This window comes from Ochotona princeps, chromosome 3, assembly GCF_030435755.1.
Source record: "Ochotona princeps isolate mOchPri1 chromosome 3, mOchPri1.hap1, whole genome shotgun sequence".
Classification (NCBI taxonomy): domain Eukaryota; kingdom Metazoa; phylum Chordata; class Mammalia; order Lagomorpha; family Ochotonidae; genus Ochotona; species Ochotona princeps.
Window position 1 is genome coordinate 62,885,251 of NC_080834.1, and position 20,544 is coordinate 62,905,794.

A 20,544-nucleotide genomic window follows, 5' to 3' on the forward strand; every position below is an offset into this window, starting at 1 on the left:
CTAAGTACACCAGAAACAATCATTATAATCTAATTAATATTCAGTTATCTTAATAAACTATAAAATAGATTCAATAATATTTAAAGTATAAATACATACATATATATATATATATGTAAATTTCAGTTCCCTTTCTCAAAGACCTATATCATCTAGGCAGATCAGAATAAATAAATAAATGCAGACAAGAAACACACAGAGCCATATCCTTTTATTCTTCCCAGAAGGAAATTCTGGATTGCCTTGTTTGCTCTTTCAAATTTCTTCCTTCTACTTTGCATATTTAGGCAGGTCCAAAGTACCTAGTGGTTAGATTTTAAACCACACATCTAACAGGAGGTTTACTGTAATGTTTTATTTCCTCACATGGCAAGAAAGAAAATTATGATCCAAATACATAAAAGAGTTGGATAACATGACAGTAGGGAAATATTCTGAAGTCAACTGTTGCTTCTGAAATCAGAATGGAAACTCTTGTTCTTTGCTTCTCTATCATAATCCTTAATATTTACATGATGAAAGTTGACCACTCCACTAAAGCGCACAGTTGAGGAGGTACATGTCTCTATTAACATGTCTTTGCTCTCCACAGCAGTCAATATATAAATATTTGTTGAATCGACATGTTTTCAAAGTCATTGGAGTCCTCAAAATCACTTCACAAATTAATGATATATACTCATTTAAGTGAAGTAATATAACAAAGATTAAAGAATCCGTTTGGGCTCTACCATGATAAAAGCCAAATTAACTGCATAAACACAACTTTTTTATTTTACTATCAAAGAGCTGTCTGTTACACAGCCACCAACTAACCAGAAAACAAACAAACAAAACTGACAAGGGTTTTCAAGGCGAGACAAGATGAGAGCATTCCTTTACCCAGGGCAGACATAAGATGACACACAATTTGGTAAAAAATAATCTCAGTAAAGCTTTTAACAAATCGTTGACCCCTGCAGGGGTTTGTGCAAGTATAGCAGCCCTATGAACTATAAACACATGGGAAATTCCTGTCTACAAGGTTCAGGCTTCAAGTTGCAGGATGTAGGTATATAAGCATCCTAACTCTAGGCCAAATGCCTGCCCCTTGACAAGAAATTTCCCAACAGAGGTAGTAATCTGAAGAACACAGATCAAATGGAAACACGAGAAATGAAGATGAATCCCCCCAAAGCACTAATTGGTAACCTTAATACAACAGAGAAATCAGTAAACTTTAAAATAAACCAACTGAATTTATTCAGAATCAATCATTTTAACAAAGCCCATTCAACACTCTTCATATTTCTTTTCTAATATAATGGAAACATTCATAGAAAGGATCTGACAGCAGGAATAAACATAAAAGTGTGTTTGGCACATAGTACACACTCAGTGTTTTCTGAAGGACTGATTTTTTGCCGTCAAAGAAATATATTCATGAATGAGAGAAGAGAGGGAGAAATCACTTACTGTAATCTATATGAAACTGAGCAACTCCAGAGCCAGCATAGTAGGAGCCCTTCTCCACATTGACAAGGCAATGCTTTTTTTGCTTTTGCTGAATAATTTCCTTGACTCCTGAGGCTCCCTGATTCATCAAATCCCAGCCTCTAATGCATCCATCTAGACGAGGATTAATCTAGCAATTTAAAACGTAGGTCATGATGTACAGTTTAAATAAGTAAGACTGATGAGTAACTTAATTGATTATTAGTATGAGTTTTATGCAGAGAGATAATCCTTCTTTGGATGATATTTTAAAATGTTTGACTTATTTTGAATTGAACCTAAATTCGGCTTCTGAACATGCTCTTCAGATGGACAATCTTTCTCGGTAAATACAAGTTGATGCCATCATACATTTCTAACAGAACCCTAATGAGTTTCAGCACCCCAATCTTCCCTGTCTCTTCTATGCCATCAAGCAGTAATTTTCTCCTTTCAGGTTCTATATATACTTCTGGCCATGGCTCTGGCTCTACGTTGTTTTCTGCTTTTCCCTAGTTTCATTAAAAATATACAAATATCTTACAAATCAAACTCAAAATGTCTTCAAGAGCAAAACTTTCCATAAGTTGAGGCCTTCACCACAACATCTAGTCAGATATAACTCAAAGAACAACCAGTTCATAAATGTTTGGTTGTTCTTGAAATACTTGCTTCATGTTTAAAACGTCTTGTCAGTTTCAGAGAAGAGGCATACTCATGTGACACGGGCTAATTCATATGGAAAATCATAAAACAGTAACCTTTTAAAAGTTGAACTAACCACAAATTTCCAAGAGTGAAAGAAAGATATAAGGATTGTATATAGCTATGTTAAACCAGAAAAGTTTATCTGGCAGGCCTAAAATTTCAGATACAATTTTAAAAATGTCTAAGGACAATTAGTGTCCAGAAAATATCTAGAAAATCATGTAATATCAAATTTTAATTCATGACTATGCTTTCCTTACAGATTTTTTAAATAATAAAGTCCACCATATATGCTATATTTAACCCCATTTTTAAGACTTAATAAATTTGAAAAATTCCTTTGACTAGCTTCTGTAAATAATTTTAAACTCAAACATATCTATTTATTGTATATCCGCTGAATATGTACTATTACATTAACACTGAATAGATACTTCAGAATTTTAAAGAAATCACTTCTCCCTGAATAGCAATGGAGACCTAAATGGGCATAAAAATTCTATATTCATTTTCTTATTTCCTTAACATAATTTCAAGGGTCACTAATGTTATTTTTCCATGTTCAATTCAAATTGTCACAGTTGGCGTGTTTAACAAAGTAACTGCTACTGACTTTCAGAGAAACACATTTTCAAACCTATTACAGACAAATGGAATTCACCCATGGAGAATGATACACTTGTACAAGCTTGGCTCATTACCGGCCTGATGAGAGCGTTTTCCACTTTCCGAGGTAATCCTGCAAAATATACTTTGGTTTCCAGAAATCCATTTGTAGGCTTAAAAAGACTTCCAGGTTTGTTTATATTCATCACAGGTTCCTTAGCTATTTTGATACTAACACTGTGCTCTAACTCTTCCACGGACACCTGTAATTAAAAAGAGAAAAATTACCAAATCATCAGTCTATATGTCACTTGAAACACTGGAGTTAAAAAATCCTGTTACTATTCCAATAAAATAATCACTTTGGTGTAATTTCCAATTTATTCCCATCCACTTGGAATATCAAATTACAATGTGCTAAAAATGTATTATAAGTTGATGGTATTGGATTTAAAATAAAATACATGCCATATTATAAAGTATAAAAATCAGTATTATTCTGTTAAATGTAAGCATTTAATTATACACTATTCCAAGGCTGTACTCCACATGCCATAAAACTTTAAAATAAAGCAAGCCACTGTATCTCAGGTATGTTTTAAATGCTGTTTTTTTCACACATGTGTGATTGAGCATGAGTAAAATAAGTAAAGTAAGAAGTAAAGGAAACAAGTAAAGGTAAGTTTAATAGAAACTAAGGGAAATCACTATTAAAATGAATCACACTTGTGCCCCACTCTCCTTTGTTCACACCTCTAGTGTAACCTATGTCACATGCATCACATTACATTAAGCAGCCTGCGTTAAGAAACTGACACACTAAAAGCAGGGAAAATTTCTTGTTACAGTTTTTTCACTTTGTGCTTGGGAATTTAGAACTTTGAATGTGCTTACTGAAAGTTTACTCAATTTACACAAGTGGATAAAGGATGAAAGGAAACATTATAGTGATGGCTCCACACGGTTTCTCAACAGAGATCTCTCATCAGCACCTGTAGACCTCAAACACGTTTCTTCTGGGCATATATTCTAAGATGAAGCTGTTCTCTGCTGAAATGAGCTCATATGCATATATGGAAGAAAAACTCAATTACTAGCAATAACAATTATGACTACTATTTCATTTTAATTAAGTTGAATCAAGCTTCATTCTTCATTTTGTGAAAAATAAACATGTTCTAATTCCATTTTTCCACAAACTTTCAAACAATTTACTTAGTTTATTTAAAAGACACAAAGACAGAGAGCGATCTTCCACCTGCTAGTTTGTATCCTGAATGTTTGCCAGAATCAGAGTTAGGTCTGGCCAAAGCCATGAGGCTAGAAATCACTCTGCTCTTGCAGGTGGATGGCAAGGATCCAATTACTCAGGCCATCACTAGCTGCATCCTAGGATGTGCAGTGACATGTGGTTGGAACAGCCAGCAGAGTTGGATCTTGAAAACAAACACTCCAATATGTGTTGCAGATAACCCAGAAAAGATTCTGAACTGCTAGATCAAATGCTGTTCCTTCATTTTAGATTATTAAAAAGTTGGATTATATAAAAAATGCTGGAATCATACAAAATGTTTTAGTTTCTAAGCCCTCTCAGAGATATCTGCTAATATATTCTGCTTGTATAAGATGGGTTACTTGTCCATATGTTTACATTCAAAATTGAGACACCTTTTTGATTTATTATGTGTAGTTCTCTTTCGTTTTAAAAATATTTGCAATAACTGAGGGCAGTTTTCTTTGATCACTGATGTCTTTGTATTAACTGCTACTCTTGCTAATAATCCTGAATTTTAAAAGGCACCCCATTGTTCACCTAAAGAAAACATCACAGTTACTAAAAAGATAAAAAGGTAGAATTGTTCAAGCAAATAACTAAAAATGATTTATTCATATGAAACCCTAAAAATATTTAGTGAATGTATTCTGTCTCCTCTCATTTTAAGAATTTACAGTATACAGAATAAATTTCACATGACATCAAATAAATCCAGATCCATTTTTGGCAGAGGAGGGCTAGCTCTGTGACACAGCAAGTTAAGCTACCACTTCCAACCTTGGCATCCCATATGGCGGTGCCACTTTTTATTCTGGCTGCTCTACTTCCCATCCAGTTTTCTGCTAACGCGCCCAGGAAGAAGTTGGAGGATGTCCAATTTCTTGAGCTTCTACACTAATGTGGAAGATTCAGATAAAATCATTGCTTTCCTGTGTTTTATCTGACCAACCACCCCTAGTTGTTTGCAGCTATTTGTACAATAAATCAGATTTCCTTTCCTTCCTTTCTTCCTTCCTCTCTCTCTCTCTCTGCCTTTCATATAAATAAATCTCTTTAAAAAGTATAACTCCAGGGTCTGTTACAATGGCTCAGTGGCTACATCCCCACCTTGCATGTGCCAGGATCCCATATCGGTATTAGTTTGTCTCTGACTGTTCTACTTTCCATCCAGCTCCCTGTTTGTGGCCTGGGAAAGCAGTAGAGGATGATCCAAGGCCTTGGGACCCTGTACACCCAGGGAATACGCAGAAGAAGCTCCTGGCTCCTGGCTTTGGATGGGCTCAGTTCTGGCCGTTGGGGCAACTAGGGAATTAAACCTGCAGATGGGAGATCTATCTCTGTCTCTCCTTCACTCTGTAAATCTGTCTTTCCATTAAAAAAAAAAAAACAAATCTTTTAAAAGGTTAAACTCATTAATATATAAGTATAAAAATGAACAAAAATTTTATATAAGCTGTAACATAGTGGTAATATCTTTATGAAGTCTATAAAATATACCATATTCCAGAGTCCATCATTAATAACTTGGCCTCCAGTTGTTATTTTGGCTGTATATTCATTCTTAAATTGAATTTCAATCTTTCCTTGGCGAAGTGCAATCAGGAACCAAGCTGAGTGATCAAGAGATTCTGCATATAGTATTACACCTTCTGAATCATACGTCCGGAAATCAAATTCAGCTGAGAATCTAAACATTGGGCAAACACAGTTAATGGTGAGAAATGTGGAAAGTAAGCATATTATTCTTTCTTCTTGTAGTGACAAACATTAATACACAGAAAGATTAATTATTTTGCTTCCTGGAATTAAAAAAAACAAATAAAAGAGCAGCATTGGCCTGCTCATGTGTTATCTCTGACTTCATGTATGATTAATAAGCAATTAATTATATTCTCTTGCTTATTCTTGCTTACTTTCCCCAGAGAACAGATGCTTTGGTAATTTCTCATTTTTCTGGCATGTTCTGAGGAAATCTTCCAAATACTGGAATTCAAACACATGTATAAATATTAGGCACAATGTCTCTCTGAGTCTTTTATGTACTATTTATTCTGACAACAAAATTTTTTTGGCTGTATCCATAAATGATTAATAAAAGATGTTACAATTTCATGATTGGTTTTTCCATCAAAAGGCATATTTCCCCTATGATTTCATCTGTGTCAGGAAGGAATCATTCATAGAGATCTATCAGATAGCATCTGGATGACTGCAAACATAATTAAGCTTTTATGTGTGGTAAGGAAGGTAACATCAAAAACTGCACGATGTATCTGTGAGTTTGATTTCAGAAAGCTCTCCCAAAATTTTTACTGCATAAATCATTGTGATAGACTATATGGAAGGAAAGCTTAGTATAGTCTAAACATGTGTTTTCAAGTATCTGAACAACTGCAATATTCATCGTTGTTAAAACTCTAGACATGTGTGTTATTACAGGAAAGAAAATTTTTAGGGATAAGGGATTTTTAATAGCATGTGTTGATTCACTGACATCAGAATAGTAAATAAGAATCAGCCTTAAAACTACCAACGGGCCAGTAGGTCAAATGATTTTTAAAAGACAAACAGGACAAAGATTTTTGTATGGCAATTCGTCATCTGAGTTAAGTTCAAATAAAATAAGTTAAAGAATAAAGACTTCAGATAACTGCAAAACAAGGAAAGAGGTAATTCTACATGCTTATCCCACTGCATGAATGCAAAATAATAACAGCACGCTTTACAATGCAGCATAGATCTTTCATAAACAGGCATGAAGAAAAGGTGATAGAACAAAATGCTTACTTCACAATTCCAGGGAAACATTTTGAAGATGTAAAACACAGCGCAAAGTGTGCCAGATGGATGGCAATATAGATGTACTGAATATAGTTTAAATAAAAAAGGGCTCTTTCACTTGAAAAAAAGGCCTTCCTTCTTGCTTCCTCACCATGGGAGCACTTGGCTGACATGAAGTGTGTCTTATTTTGCCAAAACCTAAATCTCCCCCTGCTCAGGATCTTCCAGAAGTTGATCCTATTATGGATATAATTTCCTTTTCTTTGTAAAATCATGTTAAAATGGCATTTCAAAGAGTCATGTTCTGAATATTTTGTTTCTGGAATCCATCATCAGCATACTGATTCATTGCATTGGGGAGCGATTCATTCTCTTTTAAAAACAACAGGAGACAAAAGTGAATTTGTTAACATTTGAATAGTAGAAGTATTTGATTATGGAAAAAGATGCAAAGGGATTTGCAAAGAAGGAAAGCACTGTCTCTTCTTAGTGTTGGCTTAGGTGGAGTTCTATAAAATCTCACCAAGTGGTACAACTACTATACACGTGTATTTCAGCACTTCTGCTGTACGTCAATAAAAGTGGAACTAAAAATAAATACAAACACTGGAAAAAAATAGACTTTGGCCAATTATGATCTAAAGGTAGGGAATAAACTATTGTGAACTGTCAGTGAGAAATGAATACTTCTCAGAGTGTCTGAAGGTTTTCATACCATAATACACTTTGTTCTTTCTCATTCTCATTATTTCCATAGCAAGAAAGGTTTATCCCTGAAATCACTAGAGATACGATCTGACTGAGACGTGAGAGGGGGAAAACTGGAGATTGGTCGAAAGACATTAAAGAACGCCAATTACAGAGGTGAATCTCAGAATAATTTTCATTATGGTTATTTTTAAAGACAGACTTAATTTCATTTGAAAGGTAGATTCTACAGAAAGAAAGAGAGAATGAGAAAGATCTTCATCTGCTGGTTCACTCCCCAAATGGCTCAACAATGAGCCCATAATGGTCAAAGATGAGCCCATCCAGAGACAGGAGCCTCCCCGGGGTCGCTCATGTTGGTTGCAAGGACTCCACAACCTGAATCATCCTCTACTGCTTTCCCAGGCCACAAGCAGAGAGCTGGATTGGAAGTGGAGCACTGGGGACTAGAACTAGTACCGATATGGGATGCTGGTTCTGGCAGGCACCATGCCAGTCCCTTCAATCTTCCTAAATGATCAGATTTCTATGAAGTCAAATGAGTTATTTAATGGATATCAAATCACATATGTAACAAAGTAAATTCTAAATATGAATGCTTATGTAATTAAAATATTTTTAAGTATATGCTTTAACAATCTAGGGACTAGCAATGTGGCATCGTTTGCTTATTCAGCCACCACAAATGACACCAGCATCCCACATGAGCACCATCTGAGTTCTGGCTACTCCTTGCTAGTGTGCCTGGGAAAGCAGCAGAAGATGGCCCACGTTCCCGAGAGACTGAGATGAAATTCCAGGCTGTCGGCTTTGGTTGTGCTAGGACATGGCCCTTGTGGTCATGTGGGGAATGAACCAGCTGATGAAAGATCATATTCTCTCTCCCTCTCTGTCTTTGAAATTAACAAATATTTTAAAAATAAATAAAAATAGTCAAACTCATATTTTTCCCACTATTCCAATAAAATTTGTTTCTTTTCCAGTTTGTACATGTAAAATTTTGAGAAAATTTGATGATTGAAGTAGAATCATGAATCAAAAATTTAAGTGCTTTCCCCCTAAAATCAAAGTGACTACAGATAAAGCATTCAGATAGGCAATCAAAACACTTAATCCTTTTAACATACTGTTTAAGTAGCCTTATGAATGTTAATAATTATAATGATGTTTTAAAATTATTTTTACTATAGTCTTACTATTTATTGTTATACCGTATATAAGGCACAATCATAATGTCACAAATATATGGTATCTACCCTCCCGTCTTCTGGGAAAATGTGTATTCACTAGAGAAGGAATAATGTTAGCTTAAGGTAAAGTGATGGTCAGTGAAGGCAAACCCAGAATGATCCAAAAAGGTGCTAGCATGACAACTACATAAGTGAAGGAGAAAATTGACTTTGTTGTTCTCCAAATTATCTGACTGATAACATACCTTAATTATCAGAGATGAATGACAATTTTGTACATTGTTTTTAAAACACTTCAGTGACTTTTGTTCAGAACCTTATTAACCTCCAGAAATTATGAATGAGTTTGGTACCTCACCTGGTGATTTCTGGCAAACGAAATTTTAAATATAAAACGACCCCTACAAATTGCTCTGCCAAGTAAAGTAAGTGATAATTTTTGTCAAGGTCCAAGTGAAGGCAGACTGGAACAGTCTGGAAAAACAAAACAACAAAAAACAAGCGGAATGAGTAAGTTGTTTGTTTAGTATCTGTCAAATTGCATATTGTTTCTCTGGTCCTTAATATACACCTGTGGTACACTCACAAAAAAAGAATATCTTTGGAAATAACAAAGTGATCCCTTGAATTCCTTATTTAGTGCATCAGCATGACTTTCAAGACTAGACTTATTAAAAAGTCTTGTTCAGTATGTGTGGCTTTAGGTTTTTGTGTTTAATAGTTTTTTTTTTCAAATCTCTGTCCTAAATAAACACCTTTCTCTTCAAGTACCAGCACATATACGCTAGTTAGTTATGAGGTATGATGTCTTCCATGCATTACATCTGAAATCTAGTTTCATTTGACGTCAAACTGATGAAAAAGTAAATGTACCAACGGAGATCTTCACTCATTCACCTGCTAAAGATTTCTCATGCAATGCTGTACTCTCTAGATAGAAAGTAGAGCACTAAAAAAACCTAATGGGAATAAATTTATCATCTTCGTTTCCAAGGAATTTTCAAAAACATGATTTAGAGTAATCACATGTGGTATTGATTATTTTTATTTTCTAGTAATGAAAACAAAAATTAACAAGTAAAGCAGGAAAAATATCACGGCAGATCAGGGCAAACCCTTGTTGGGGTGCACACTTGCCAGATCAGAGGGCTTGGCATCAAGTCACCTCTCCACCGCCACACCTGAGAGGTGGTCGGTGGAAGCTCAAAGAGCAGGGTCACTGCCACGTCCCTGGAGACGTGCGATGAACTCCAGGCCCCTGGTCCACCCTGGCCCAGCGTTGGCTGTTCCGGGCATTTGGGAAAGAACCAGTGGATGGAAGATCTCTTTTCTCTGTTTCTCTTGCTCTCTGTTACTCTACCTTTCAGATAAATAAAAATGAAATTAAAAAATAAAGAGCGGTTTTAGAAGTAAATCTTGGACATATCAGGATATTTGAGAGGAACTGTGTACATAGGAATTGCGTGTCATCCTTGCGCAGGGGCCATGCTAATCTTCTCTGTATCGTTCCAATTTTAGTATATGTGCTGCCGAAGCGAGCACAGTGTATATAGGAATTGCATACAGAAATAACATTTAGTTCCTCCTAATAAATCTAATAAATGTAGTTGAAGGCAAGAAACACTGCAGCAACGCTTAGGAACTAAATTACAACCCAAGGCATTCAAACGGGACAGCATTTCATTTCAGTAGCACCAAAGCTAGTACACGTGGCAACTAGCTTATCTCCCTTTATGAAGGATAATATGGAATTATAATATCTTTTTCTGGACAAATACAGCTCTCCCTTGGTGACAGAAACAAATGTTATTTGTCTATCTATAAGTAATCATTTCAGAATCTGTGCTATGGACTGCACATAAATTTCACTTGTTAAAAATAAACGTGGGCCCAGCGGCGTGGCCTAGCGGCTGAAGTCCTCGCCTTGAACGCCCCAGGATCCCATATGGGCGCCAGTTCTAATCCTGGCAGCTCCACTTCCCATCCAGCTCTCTGCTTGTGGCCTGGGAAAGCAGTCGAGGAGGGCCTAATGCATTGGGACACTGCACCCGCGTGGGAGACCCGGAAGAGGTTCCAGGTACCCGGCTTTGGATTGGCGCGCACCAGCCCGTTGCGGCTCACTTGGGGAGTGACTCATCGGATGGAAGATCTTCCTCTCTGTCTCTCCTCCTCTCTGTATATCTGACTTTGTAATAAAAATAAATCTTTAAAAATAAATAAGTAAATAAACGTAAGAATTGGGAAGAATCATTAACACGCGATACTTACTCTGTCCCACCCCACCAAAATAGTTTCAGATGTTGGCTTGTTTATTTCAATGAGGAAAAAATTAGAATCTCCCCCCAATAACATTCAAATCTTGGGACAACTCTGTACAAATCTGAATAACTAAAAGCAAAGCTTGTGAGACACGGTTGAACAAGGTCCTCTGTGAAGTCTGATACACTTCACCCCACTGAACCCGGCACTCCAACGAAGTGTTTTCACCTGGATGTCTCTGAACACCTACAAGTCCTAATGTGTGTGAGGTGTGACCCAACTTGTATGAGGTGGACAGAGAAGCAGACATTGCAAAATTGCTTCCTTAATGTTCCTATGGTGATTGCTGTGTCAGAGGAAGATTAAACTGAGCCATTCTTGATTTCTTCAATAAGTACACATACTTTGCCTTTTGTAAATGTACAAGCTGTAGATGAGGGCTGTCTAAGCTGTGACCCCCATAGCCTTCTCTTGTTTTTAATCCCCAGCCAATAATTATCCTCAATGTTTACAGCTTACATGAGCATAATTAGTAAAGAGATTGTGACTCATAACCTGCTTAGAACTACGGCAATTACAGCAGAACATCTGCACTTTCCTCACTTACTCAGCCATGTGAAAATAAATACCTGGATCTCTCTTTGAGGACAGAGATGAGTTTAGCATTGTAGAATGTTTACCTCACAACTTTTCTTATCTTGAGCAAGTCTGAATCCTTTTTTTCCATCACAATAGCAAGAGTAGCCTCCAGGGTAATTAACACACAGCTGAGCACACATGTTCTCAGAGCATTCATCTACATCTGGGGTAAAGAAGAAAATGTAACCTTAATTTCTCTTAAGTGTTTCGCTGAATCAGCAGAGGAGTTTTCGGATTTAGATACCAGATAATCAGTAATAACAGATCCCCACAGAAGAAATTCCTATGATATAGAGTCACATTTAAACATTTGGCATGCAACGTTAAATATGATTCATTTAATTTTATTAGCACACTTGAAATAACAAATTCAATTTATAACTTTCAGCAATTAATAGCGTAACAATCATAAAAATTGGCTGATTAGCTAACTAGAAGAAAAAAGACTGATAGTTTCTGCTGTGTTTCCGGTTATGTAAATCCTCCTATAATTATTTCCAAATACTTCAAAGAAAGGGAGAGGGGAAATGTGAAAGGGGAAAACAGAAGATATGGAGAGAGAGAAAAGGAAGATAAGACTCATTAAAGACTAATGCATAAGGGGATGAAATGACCACATCAAGAATGTTTGAATCCCATAATGCAATAATTCATAGTGCTGACAAATTTAATGACAGATCTTTATTTTAAGTTATTTTAAAAGTAAGTATGTTATTGCCCATAATAATTAAAAAAAATAAAGATTCTTTTTAACAAGATTTTTTTTTTGAAAGGCAGAGTGATGGTTGGTGGTGGCTGGAGGAATCTTCTATGCTCTGGTTCACCCTCTACATGCCCACAATCACTAGAGCTGAGCCAGGCTGCAACTAGGAGCCTGCAATTCATCTGAATTCCCCACATAGGTAGCAGGGGCCCAAGCACATGGACCATCCTCAGCTGCCTTCCCAAGAACAGAATGGGGTACACCTTCACTGGCTGTACCTCAGCACCAGATCACATGGAATTTTTTTATAGTATCTGTCTTCATCAGTATTTTGAGAAAAATCATTCTTAAAATAGAATAGCAATATGCATAAATCCACTTTCGAGCCTAAATTTTACACGTAGATCCTTAACTTTCAATTTCTAGGTCCTTTAACATCTAGATCTTTTATTTTCCATCCTTTAACATTGAGATGATGAACCTTTTTCATCAGAATCATTGTATGATCTTAGAAAAACCCCAAATTGATAAATGCTGTTATATCTTCTCATAAAATGCTTAAAAACAGATTTTGAACACTGGCTGGTCAATTAAAAATAATAAAGTTGAATATAGTATATTTGTACATGTATACGTGTATAGCCATAATATTTTATAAATCTGCCATTCACTTAATAGAACTTTAGAAGTCTGCTAATGATAAACCTGCAAATGTCTAGGTTTGCTACAGTAATTTCTCTCTGGAATAATAGGAGAGAAAAAACGGTGTGTAGGGGATTACTTTTGGTGACTATGCAGAGATAATCAAGTTCACAGAGACTGAGAGAAAGATTGGAAGTATAAAAAGGATCACCTAGATAGAAGTAAGTAATAGAAAACGTATTGTTTAATGATGACCCAGTTTTTGTTTGGGTTGATGAAAAAGTTTTGAAAAAAGACAGTGGTGCAACAGTATAAGCAATGCCACTGAGTCTAACACTTAAAGGTCACATTGAATATTATAGATTTTTGTCACAACAAAAAAACTAATTAATATGACGAATCGTACACAAACTGTAAACATATACATAGTTATAATAAAAAACAAAATCAAAACACTTTTCATAGCTATGTGAGCACCAAAACGCCATCGCCACTGCACCCCAAGAAAGCAGCAGGGCCTCCAAGGCAATACGGCCAACCCAAAGACGGTGACATCACGGATCAGTAGGTCTTAAATTTCTAAAGCTTGACTACGATTTTAAAAAGATAACAGAACTATGCAGTTTTCCATTTCAGAATAAAGTGTTTTCCTTTATAAACACAGAAAATCCTTGGAACACTTAGAATCTAAGGCTTTTAAACCAGGCTTATTATTTCATTCACAAGATTTTTCAGTTTGTATCTTTCCTTTGTGTAGATGCATTTTTCTTTCCTGATGTCTCTGAATACTATTTAAATTATGTGATAATAGCTTTATCTTGTTTTTAGCACATGTGGAGATCTTCAATTCATATAACTGCTTAAATGGCCAATTGGAAATACATAACAATGAACCTAAGGACCATAGGTCTCACATACTTTCACTTTGGAAGGAAGCCAATGATTACTTAGCTAACCAAACAATCTCATGGATCAGAAAATCTGACTGCTGAGGTTAAACTAAGCCAGTGTTATTAAATGTGAGCTCGGGCTTCAAACCTACCCTCTCCACCACCAGTAATGACACCGCCACTGTCCTACCTTCACAAGCCTTTGATGTGGGATTGAATCTGTAGCCTTCAGAGCATTCACATTCAAAGTCTCCAGGGGTGTTTTTGCACACAGCTGTGCCACAAATGTCTGGCTTCACAGAGCATTCATCCACATCTACAAGTAAAATCAATATATTCAGAAAAAATTCCCATTCCAAAGAATCCCTGATTTGTGCTTCTTGGATCCAGTTTAATATATATGAGACAACAGAATGGCTTTGGAACAACAAAATGGTAAATCTGTCATCACATTGCAATTCAATAAGTATGATTTGTCTGTACAAATTCAGTGATGTTTGCCATGTTCCTTGATGGAGAGGTGAAATTAAGTTAGTTTGTTATCTATCAGGCTATGGTAGGAAAATAAATTTTATTACTAAATATATTAGTAAATATGCATTCCTGAAATATACTCTTCAAAATAGATTCACTCAATATTATCATAAACTTTAAAAAAATGAGCTAGGTTTTGTTTTAACTATTTTTTGGAAATAGATACCTATTTTTTACATCATTATTGTTGCCTAAAGTATCCAGTATAGGCTCAAATTTTTCATGGCATTAAGCAATCTCACAGTATTTGCTAAGCTGTAATCAAACTAATGTAAGCTTCAATAACTTCAAAAGCATTTATTACATAACAGAGTAGCAGAAAAACCATATAGCCAGTTACTAGGTAAGCACTTTGAGGAAAACAAGACAAGTGACAGAAACAGTTCAAAATGATATTCTTGTTAGTGATCTCTCATCTCCACTTTCTGGACAAAGATAAATTCAGATGAAAGAAATGTATTTGGATTCTAAAAAAATTGATAATTTGATCCTCTCAGACTAATTGGCAAAATGTATGACATAAGTCAAAAAACTGGGACAAAAACAATCTCCTTTATGATAAGGGGATTTTTCTGCATGTCAAATGTATCAACCCCTAATTAACTTAAAATATTTCATTGTCTTAAAGTTATGGAATCAATACTTTCAAAATAAGGCCATAACTGAAGTTCTTTGAGTGCAGACTTACTTGGAGAGTACATTCACGCTCCCTCATTTCCTGACTCTACAGTGACACCTAATGTCTGATGACAAGTTCTAGTTTTCATTTTTAGAAAATTTTGGGTAACTTAATCCTAAACATATCCACATTTTGGCAAAGATTCCGTTGGGATCATCATGTTCTTCTAACAGTTCTGTATTCTATCACTTAAGTATGATGCATAAAAGCATATACAAATGAAAAATACAGTTTCTGGTCACCAGGGACTTTCTTATTTATGAGATGCTTGCACAATCATTTGTATACGTGTGTGTGATAATTCAGTGGGGAAGGGCTAACTACGTTCTGGTAGAGAACAGTCATGAGTTTTTCAGAAAGTCAGACTATTCGAGTACTTAAATATAGAAGTGTGAGTGGTAGATGCAGCACAGTAGCCTAGCAGCTAAAGTCCTTTCCTTGTTCATGCCAGGACCCCATATGGGTGCTGGTTCATGTCCTGGCAGCCACGCTTCCCATCCAGCTCCCTGCCTGTGGCCTGGGAAAGCAGTCACGGACGGCCCAAAGGCTTGGGACTCTGCACCAGCATGGGAAATGCAGAAGAGGCTCCTGGATCTGGCTTGGCCGTTGCGGCCATTTGGGGAGTGAATCAGTGGATGGAAGATTTTCCTCTCTGTCTCTCCTCCTCCCTGTATATCTGATTTTTCAATAAAATAAATAAATCTTAAAAAAAAAAAGAAGTGTGAGTGGGTAATATCTGTTTATGGATTGTACATAGTATTTTAGACTTTTGATGGTCTTGTATAGTTGGTATTCTAATGACACCATTATTTGAAATATCTAAACTCAAGCATACCTTCAAACAAATACATAAGAAATATATATTAACAAAAATTGGATAATGGTTTAAAAGAAACTGCAAGTTGATTCCGTATGCTTTAGAGTCATTAAACTGTCCTTAAAATACAGTAAACTATCCTACGCTACAAACTGCAGTACAGAAAGGGAAGACTATTCCCAAATATGAACCCAATTTAGAGATATACCAGAACAGATTTAAAGGGTTAAAAAATTACATTTTATGTACTTGATTTTTTTAACCCAATAACTAAACAAAAAGAAGAATGTGTGGGAAAAAAACTTCTATTAACTGGTTCCATTTTCTCAAGGCAGTATTTCAATTCTTGGCTATGAAATTTCATTTTTAATTTTTAATTACCCATATACCTAACACAAATCTGAAGATAGAGCAGTCAAGTAGAAAAAAAAAGTATACAGAGAAAAAGGTAAAAAAAATTGTGCAACAGCGAAACAAAACAGAGTACTAAAATGAAAATGTCAAACTGACAAGAATTATTTTAATCCTAACAAGAAGGAAGAGTTACAATCAAGGATAGTTTTAAATTTATAAAGGGCAAGAAAACTGGGTTGTCTTCATTTCCCCAAAACCACAACAGGAAATGGGAATGCAACAGAAGGGTTTATTTTGGAATTCAGAAAGGTATTTCTGAGAAGAAAAGCTAAAACATGAGTTGGTTACCAAAAACAGTGGCAGATTTCTTTAAATAGATGTTTATCATATTAAAGGAAATGGTAACATAGTGTCTGAAAACAAAGGATAAACAATGACTTTGCGAAGCTGGAAGCACGCAAAGACTTGCACTAAAACCTCACTTTAAAATGGAATTCACCATGGAAATATGCACACATGCTCTGCACACAGACAAAAAAAAGTGGTTGCCAAATACCCTGCCTCCAGTCAACTAAAAAGAAAGACCAAGGTATTGCAAAGCTTAAAGGTGGATAAAAATATTTGTTTGCTATAAGCACTTTGTTCTTCCAAGAACTTCCTCTGCCTGAATTTTGTTCTCAAACACTAAATACATTCTTACTTCACCTTCTTTCTCTTACCTTTACAGTCTTTCCCATTTGAAAGCATAACAAAACCACTTTTACAGGAACACTGGTAACTTCCAGGAGTATTATCACAAATCTGGCTGCAACCTCCATTTACGTTTGAGGGATCTTTGCATTCATTTATATCTAAAATAGGAAAAATAAAATTATTATTAGCTAGAAGAGTTGATCATTTTATTTTTACATTTCACACTACCAATGAAAACTGCATTTTTTAAAAAAAATCCTACTTCTTCCCTCCAAAGCCAATCTCTGATAGGAAAAGGGAACACCAAGTTTTGTCATGCTGTAAGAAAGCATACGGAGTCATGACATCCTGATCTCTTGGTGAAACAGAACACATGATACAGAGCTGCCACAAAGAGGTCCTCCCCTCCAGGACTGTCTGTTTGGCTGAAATGAGTTGGCATCATCCGAGATGGGGAAGAGATCTCACTACTGGGGCACTCATTTCATTGGCATGTGACCTCTCATAGGTGGTTCCAGGAGCAAGTCCCACCAGTAGCATCTCAGGAAGAAGGCCCATCAGTCATGTCATAAGAGGGCCTCCCATGTGGGGTGCTGGTATTGTACAAGAAAGAGCTGGGAGACTGAGGGAAGTTGAGGTCGTCACCCTTGCAGGAGGAAGAGCAGAGAATGGAGTAGGAGGTATGTCTGCTGGTTGGAAGGCAGTCGCTTTTAGGTCAACCTGCCTCTGAGGCTATCTTCCATCTGTTTCTTTCAGGTTCACTTTGTGCTTCTTACCACTACCACAGCAATTTGTCTTTCTCACAGATGGTGAGTCACGGGTGAGATATATATTGCAGTAATCACAATAACACTTGAGCACATTGTTCTGAAGGCCACTGGCCACACAGTTCAAATAAATTGTTTTTAACGTAACATACCCTTCAGTGAACTTTTCCAGTTCCGATGAGCCAGGTGGGTTTATACACATACCTGATTCACACTTCTCTCCTTGCCAGCCTGGTTTGCAAATGCATGTGAATGCAGCTTGTCCATCTTTGCAGCTAAGGTACCCCTCTTCACTGCATGGCAGGGGATTGCATTGGTCTGGAATAGCTGTATCATTTTACAGTGAAACAAAATTATGTGACTTTTAATAGAAATTCTCTTCATAAAGCCTAGTGTCAAAGAAGAAAAATTACAACTTCTTCCTCCAAATAGTTCTTCCTCATAAAAATATGTCAGGCAAAACTTTTTTTGTAAAAGCACACTGCTTCTACATTGCAAATATGTAAACATTTTAAAACAAATTTAGATACCTTTTTGATTCCTAAACAATCCAATTAGGCAGGCAAAATAAACAATATTATTCTCATGATTAATAGAAAAAGATTACAACTTACATTTTGAGCTAAAATAAAATCACAGAAATCACATTTGTCTTCTTGCCTTAAATAATTAAAACTCAAAATCTACTAAATAAAGGTTTTAAAATATCGAATAGGTTGCAGAATAAAATTATTCTTGAGAGAAAAGAAATAAACAAGGTAAGCTGTAAATTTGCACCCTCTTATTGCCTGGAAACAGTTTCCATGCAACGGTATAGGGAACTCAAATAGAGCTGAATGGTCGCCCTGGCTTTAAAATGTGAATGTTGGAAAGACCAAACTAGAATTACTCAGTCAGAATACTGTAAAAGAAAGGAGAAATGAGAGAAAAAGATTTTAAAAAGAGCAAGAGAAACTGCTGAGATCTGTAGAAAAATCTTTGAGGGCCCTTGATTGGATAGTGTTCTGTTTAGAACAACTTCAAAAACTCCCAAAAGGTTAAACAGTTCATTTTAGACAAGCAAGAGCAAAGATATTTCACAAAGGCCATTAGGTAGAATACCCCAAAACATATAGCTTTCTTACTGGGGCAAAATTCATTTTAGATCAATGGCTACCCTATTACACTCTAAGATAACTTAAACTCAGGTTTGAAAATATTTGTTTCAATTTATTCTGAGTAATTTAGCTGAGTATCAGAAGAAATGCAAACAGTTTGGAAGAATACAACAAAATCTATAACCCAAGAAAATAAAATTTCTGCTTATTTCCCTTTGCTTTCTTTTTTTTTGAAGATTTTTATTATTATTGGAAAGCTGGATATACAGAGAGGAGGAGAGACAGAGAGGAAGATCTTCCATCCAATGTTTCACTCCCCAAGTGAGCCGCAACGGGCCGGTGTGCACCGATCCGATGCCAGGAGCCAGGAACCTCTTCCAGGTCTCCCACGCGGGTGCAGTGTCCCAATGCATTGGGCTGTCCTCGACTGCTTTCCCAGGCCACAAGCAGAGAGCTGGATGGGAGGTGGAGCTGCCAGGATTAGAACCGGCGCCCATATGGGATCCTGGGGCTTTCAAGGTGAGGACTTTAGCCGCTAGGCCACGCCGCCGGGCCCTATTCCCCTTTTCTTACAATGACAGTACTTTGTGATCTGTTGTTCAATTTATAAAAAAATGTTCTTTCATAGATATTTGATGAGATTTCTACATAGTTAATGCAAAAGGGATATCTAATACAATTACTTCATCTTAACTTAAAGTATCACAATCTTTTTCTGCTATTACTGAAAGGTAGTATTATTTGTTTTGTTCAGTATAAAGAGTAACTTGTCAATGTGTAATATTAAAATGTAAGGCCAGAAACAGAACAAAAAAAATAAAAAGAAACTAAACTCTATCATTCTAAGTTTTATATGTGTAGTATATTATTACTTGAATGTAGATTATCAAAATATTAAAATGCATATTGTCCATTCTAGGAAAAAGTACAAACGAACTTTAAGAGGTATAAATAGTAAGCCAATAATGTAATAAAATGAAGCCAACTCTTTGTCCCCTAAAAAAGGGATTCACTTAACGCTTATGATTACAGGGAAAAAGGGAAAAGCAAGGAGCAAAGAGATTTATAAATTTAAGCCGTGTCACATCCATGTTTGCATTAGATAAAATTATCTATAGTGAAACTCTACAATTATAAGCTAGGAATTCTCAAATTGGATTAAATAGCAACACTCAACAGGAACCTACAAGTGTATATGTTAAGTTAATGGGTAGAAAAACAAATCATGAAAACATCAATCAAGAGAGCTGACTATAACATAAAATAAAACAGATTTTAGAAGAAATATTATTACCATGGAAAGCATGAACCTCAACTTCAGTGCCCTGTTTATTTTCTTCATAAAGTTCAACACCTGTTTGCTTCTTTATGTATTTGTGGCTTCTCTCCCTTTACTAGACACTAAAATGACCCCTTCGTTTCTGCACATTGCTGCTTCTCAAGGCTTCTCAAGGCTTCTTAATCTACCGTGGAAGTTCTTCCCATGCTCCCAATATATTATCCTTTGCTTAAGGAGCCAGAAGGAATTTATGCTGTTTTACAAACAAGTACATATTCTAGCTAACACATGAGCAATTCCACAATTTTTTAAAAAGGCTTCTTGGGATGGCCATTTACCTTAGCACTTAAGACACCTGTGACCCCCCATCAGACTACTTGGGCTTGATATTCAAGTTTGCTCCAGATTCCAGAATTTAGTCTAATACAGACATTAGCAGGACTGGCTAA

General features: G+C 36.0%; 1 protein-coding gene and 1 non-coding gene across 2 annotated transcripts in view; both read right to left on the bottom strand.

The window, feature by feature from the left end:
* PROS1 (protein S) overlaps positions 1-20,544 on the bottom strand; it is a 71,513-nt gene that overhangs the window by 9,952 nt on the left and 41,017 nt on the right. Inside the window, exons 5-12 of the mRNA XM_058661773.1 lie at positions 17,924-18,046; positions 16,979-17,110; positions 14,066-14,191; positions 11,682-11,803; positions 9,101-9,216; positions 5,561-5,750; positions 2,883-3,050; positions 1,456-1,624 (exon numbers count right to left, since the gene is read on the bottom strand). Coding sequence (XP_058517756.1) covers positions 1,456-1,624; positions 2,883-3,050; positions 5,561-5,750; positions 9,101-9,216; positions 11,682-11,803; positions 14,066-14,191; positions 16,979-17,110; positions 17,924-18,046 — 1,146 coding nt within the window. The remainder of the gene's footprint in view (positions 1-1,455; positions 1,625-2,882; positions 3,051-5,560; positions 5,751-9,100; positions 9,217-11,681; positions 11,804-14,065; positions 14,192-16,978; positions 17,111-17,923; positions 18,047-20,544) is intronic.
* On the bottom strand, positions 10,182-10,284 carry LOC131479953 (U6 spliceosomal RNA). Its single transcript, XR_009245201.1, has one exon. It is a non-coding gene; the product is annotated as a U6 spliceosomal RNA (small nuclear RNA).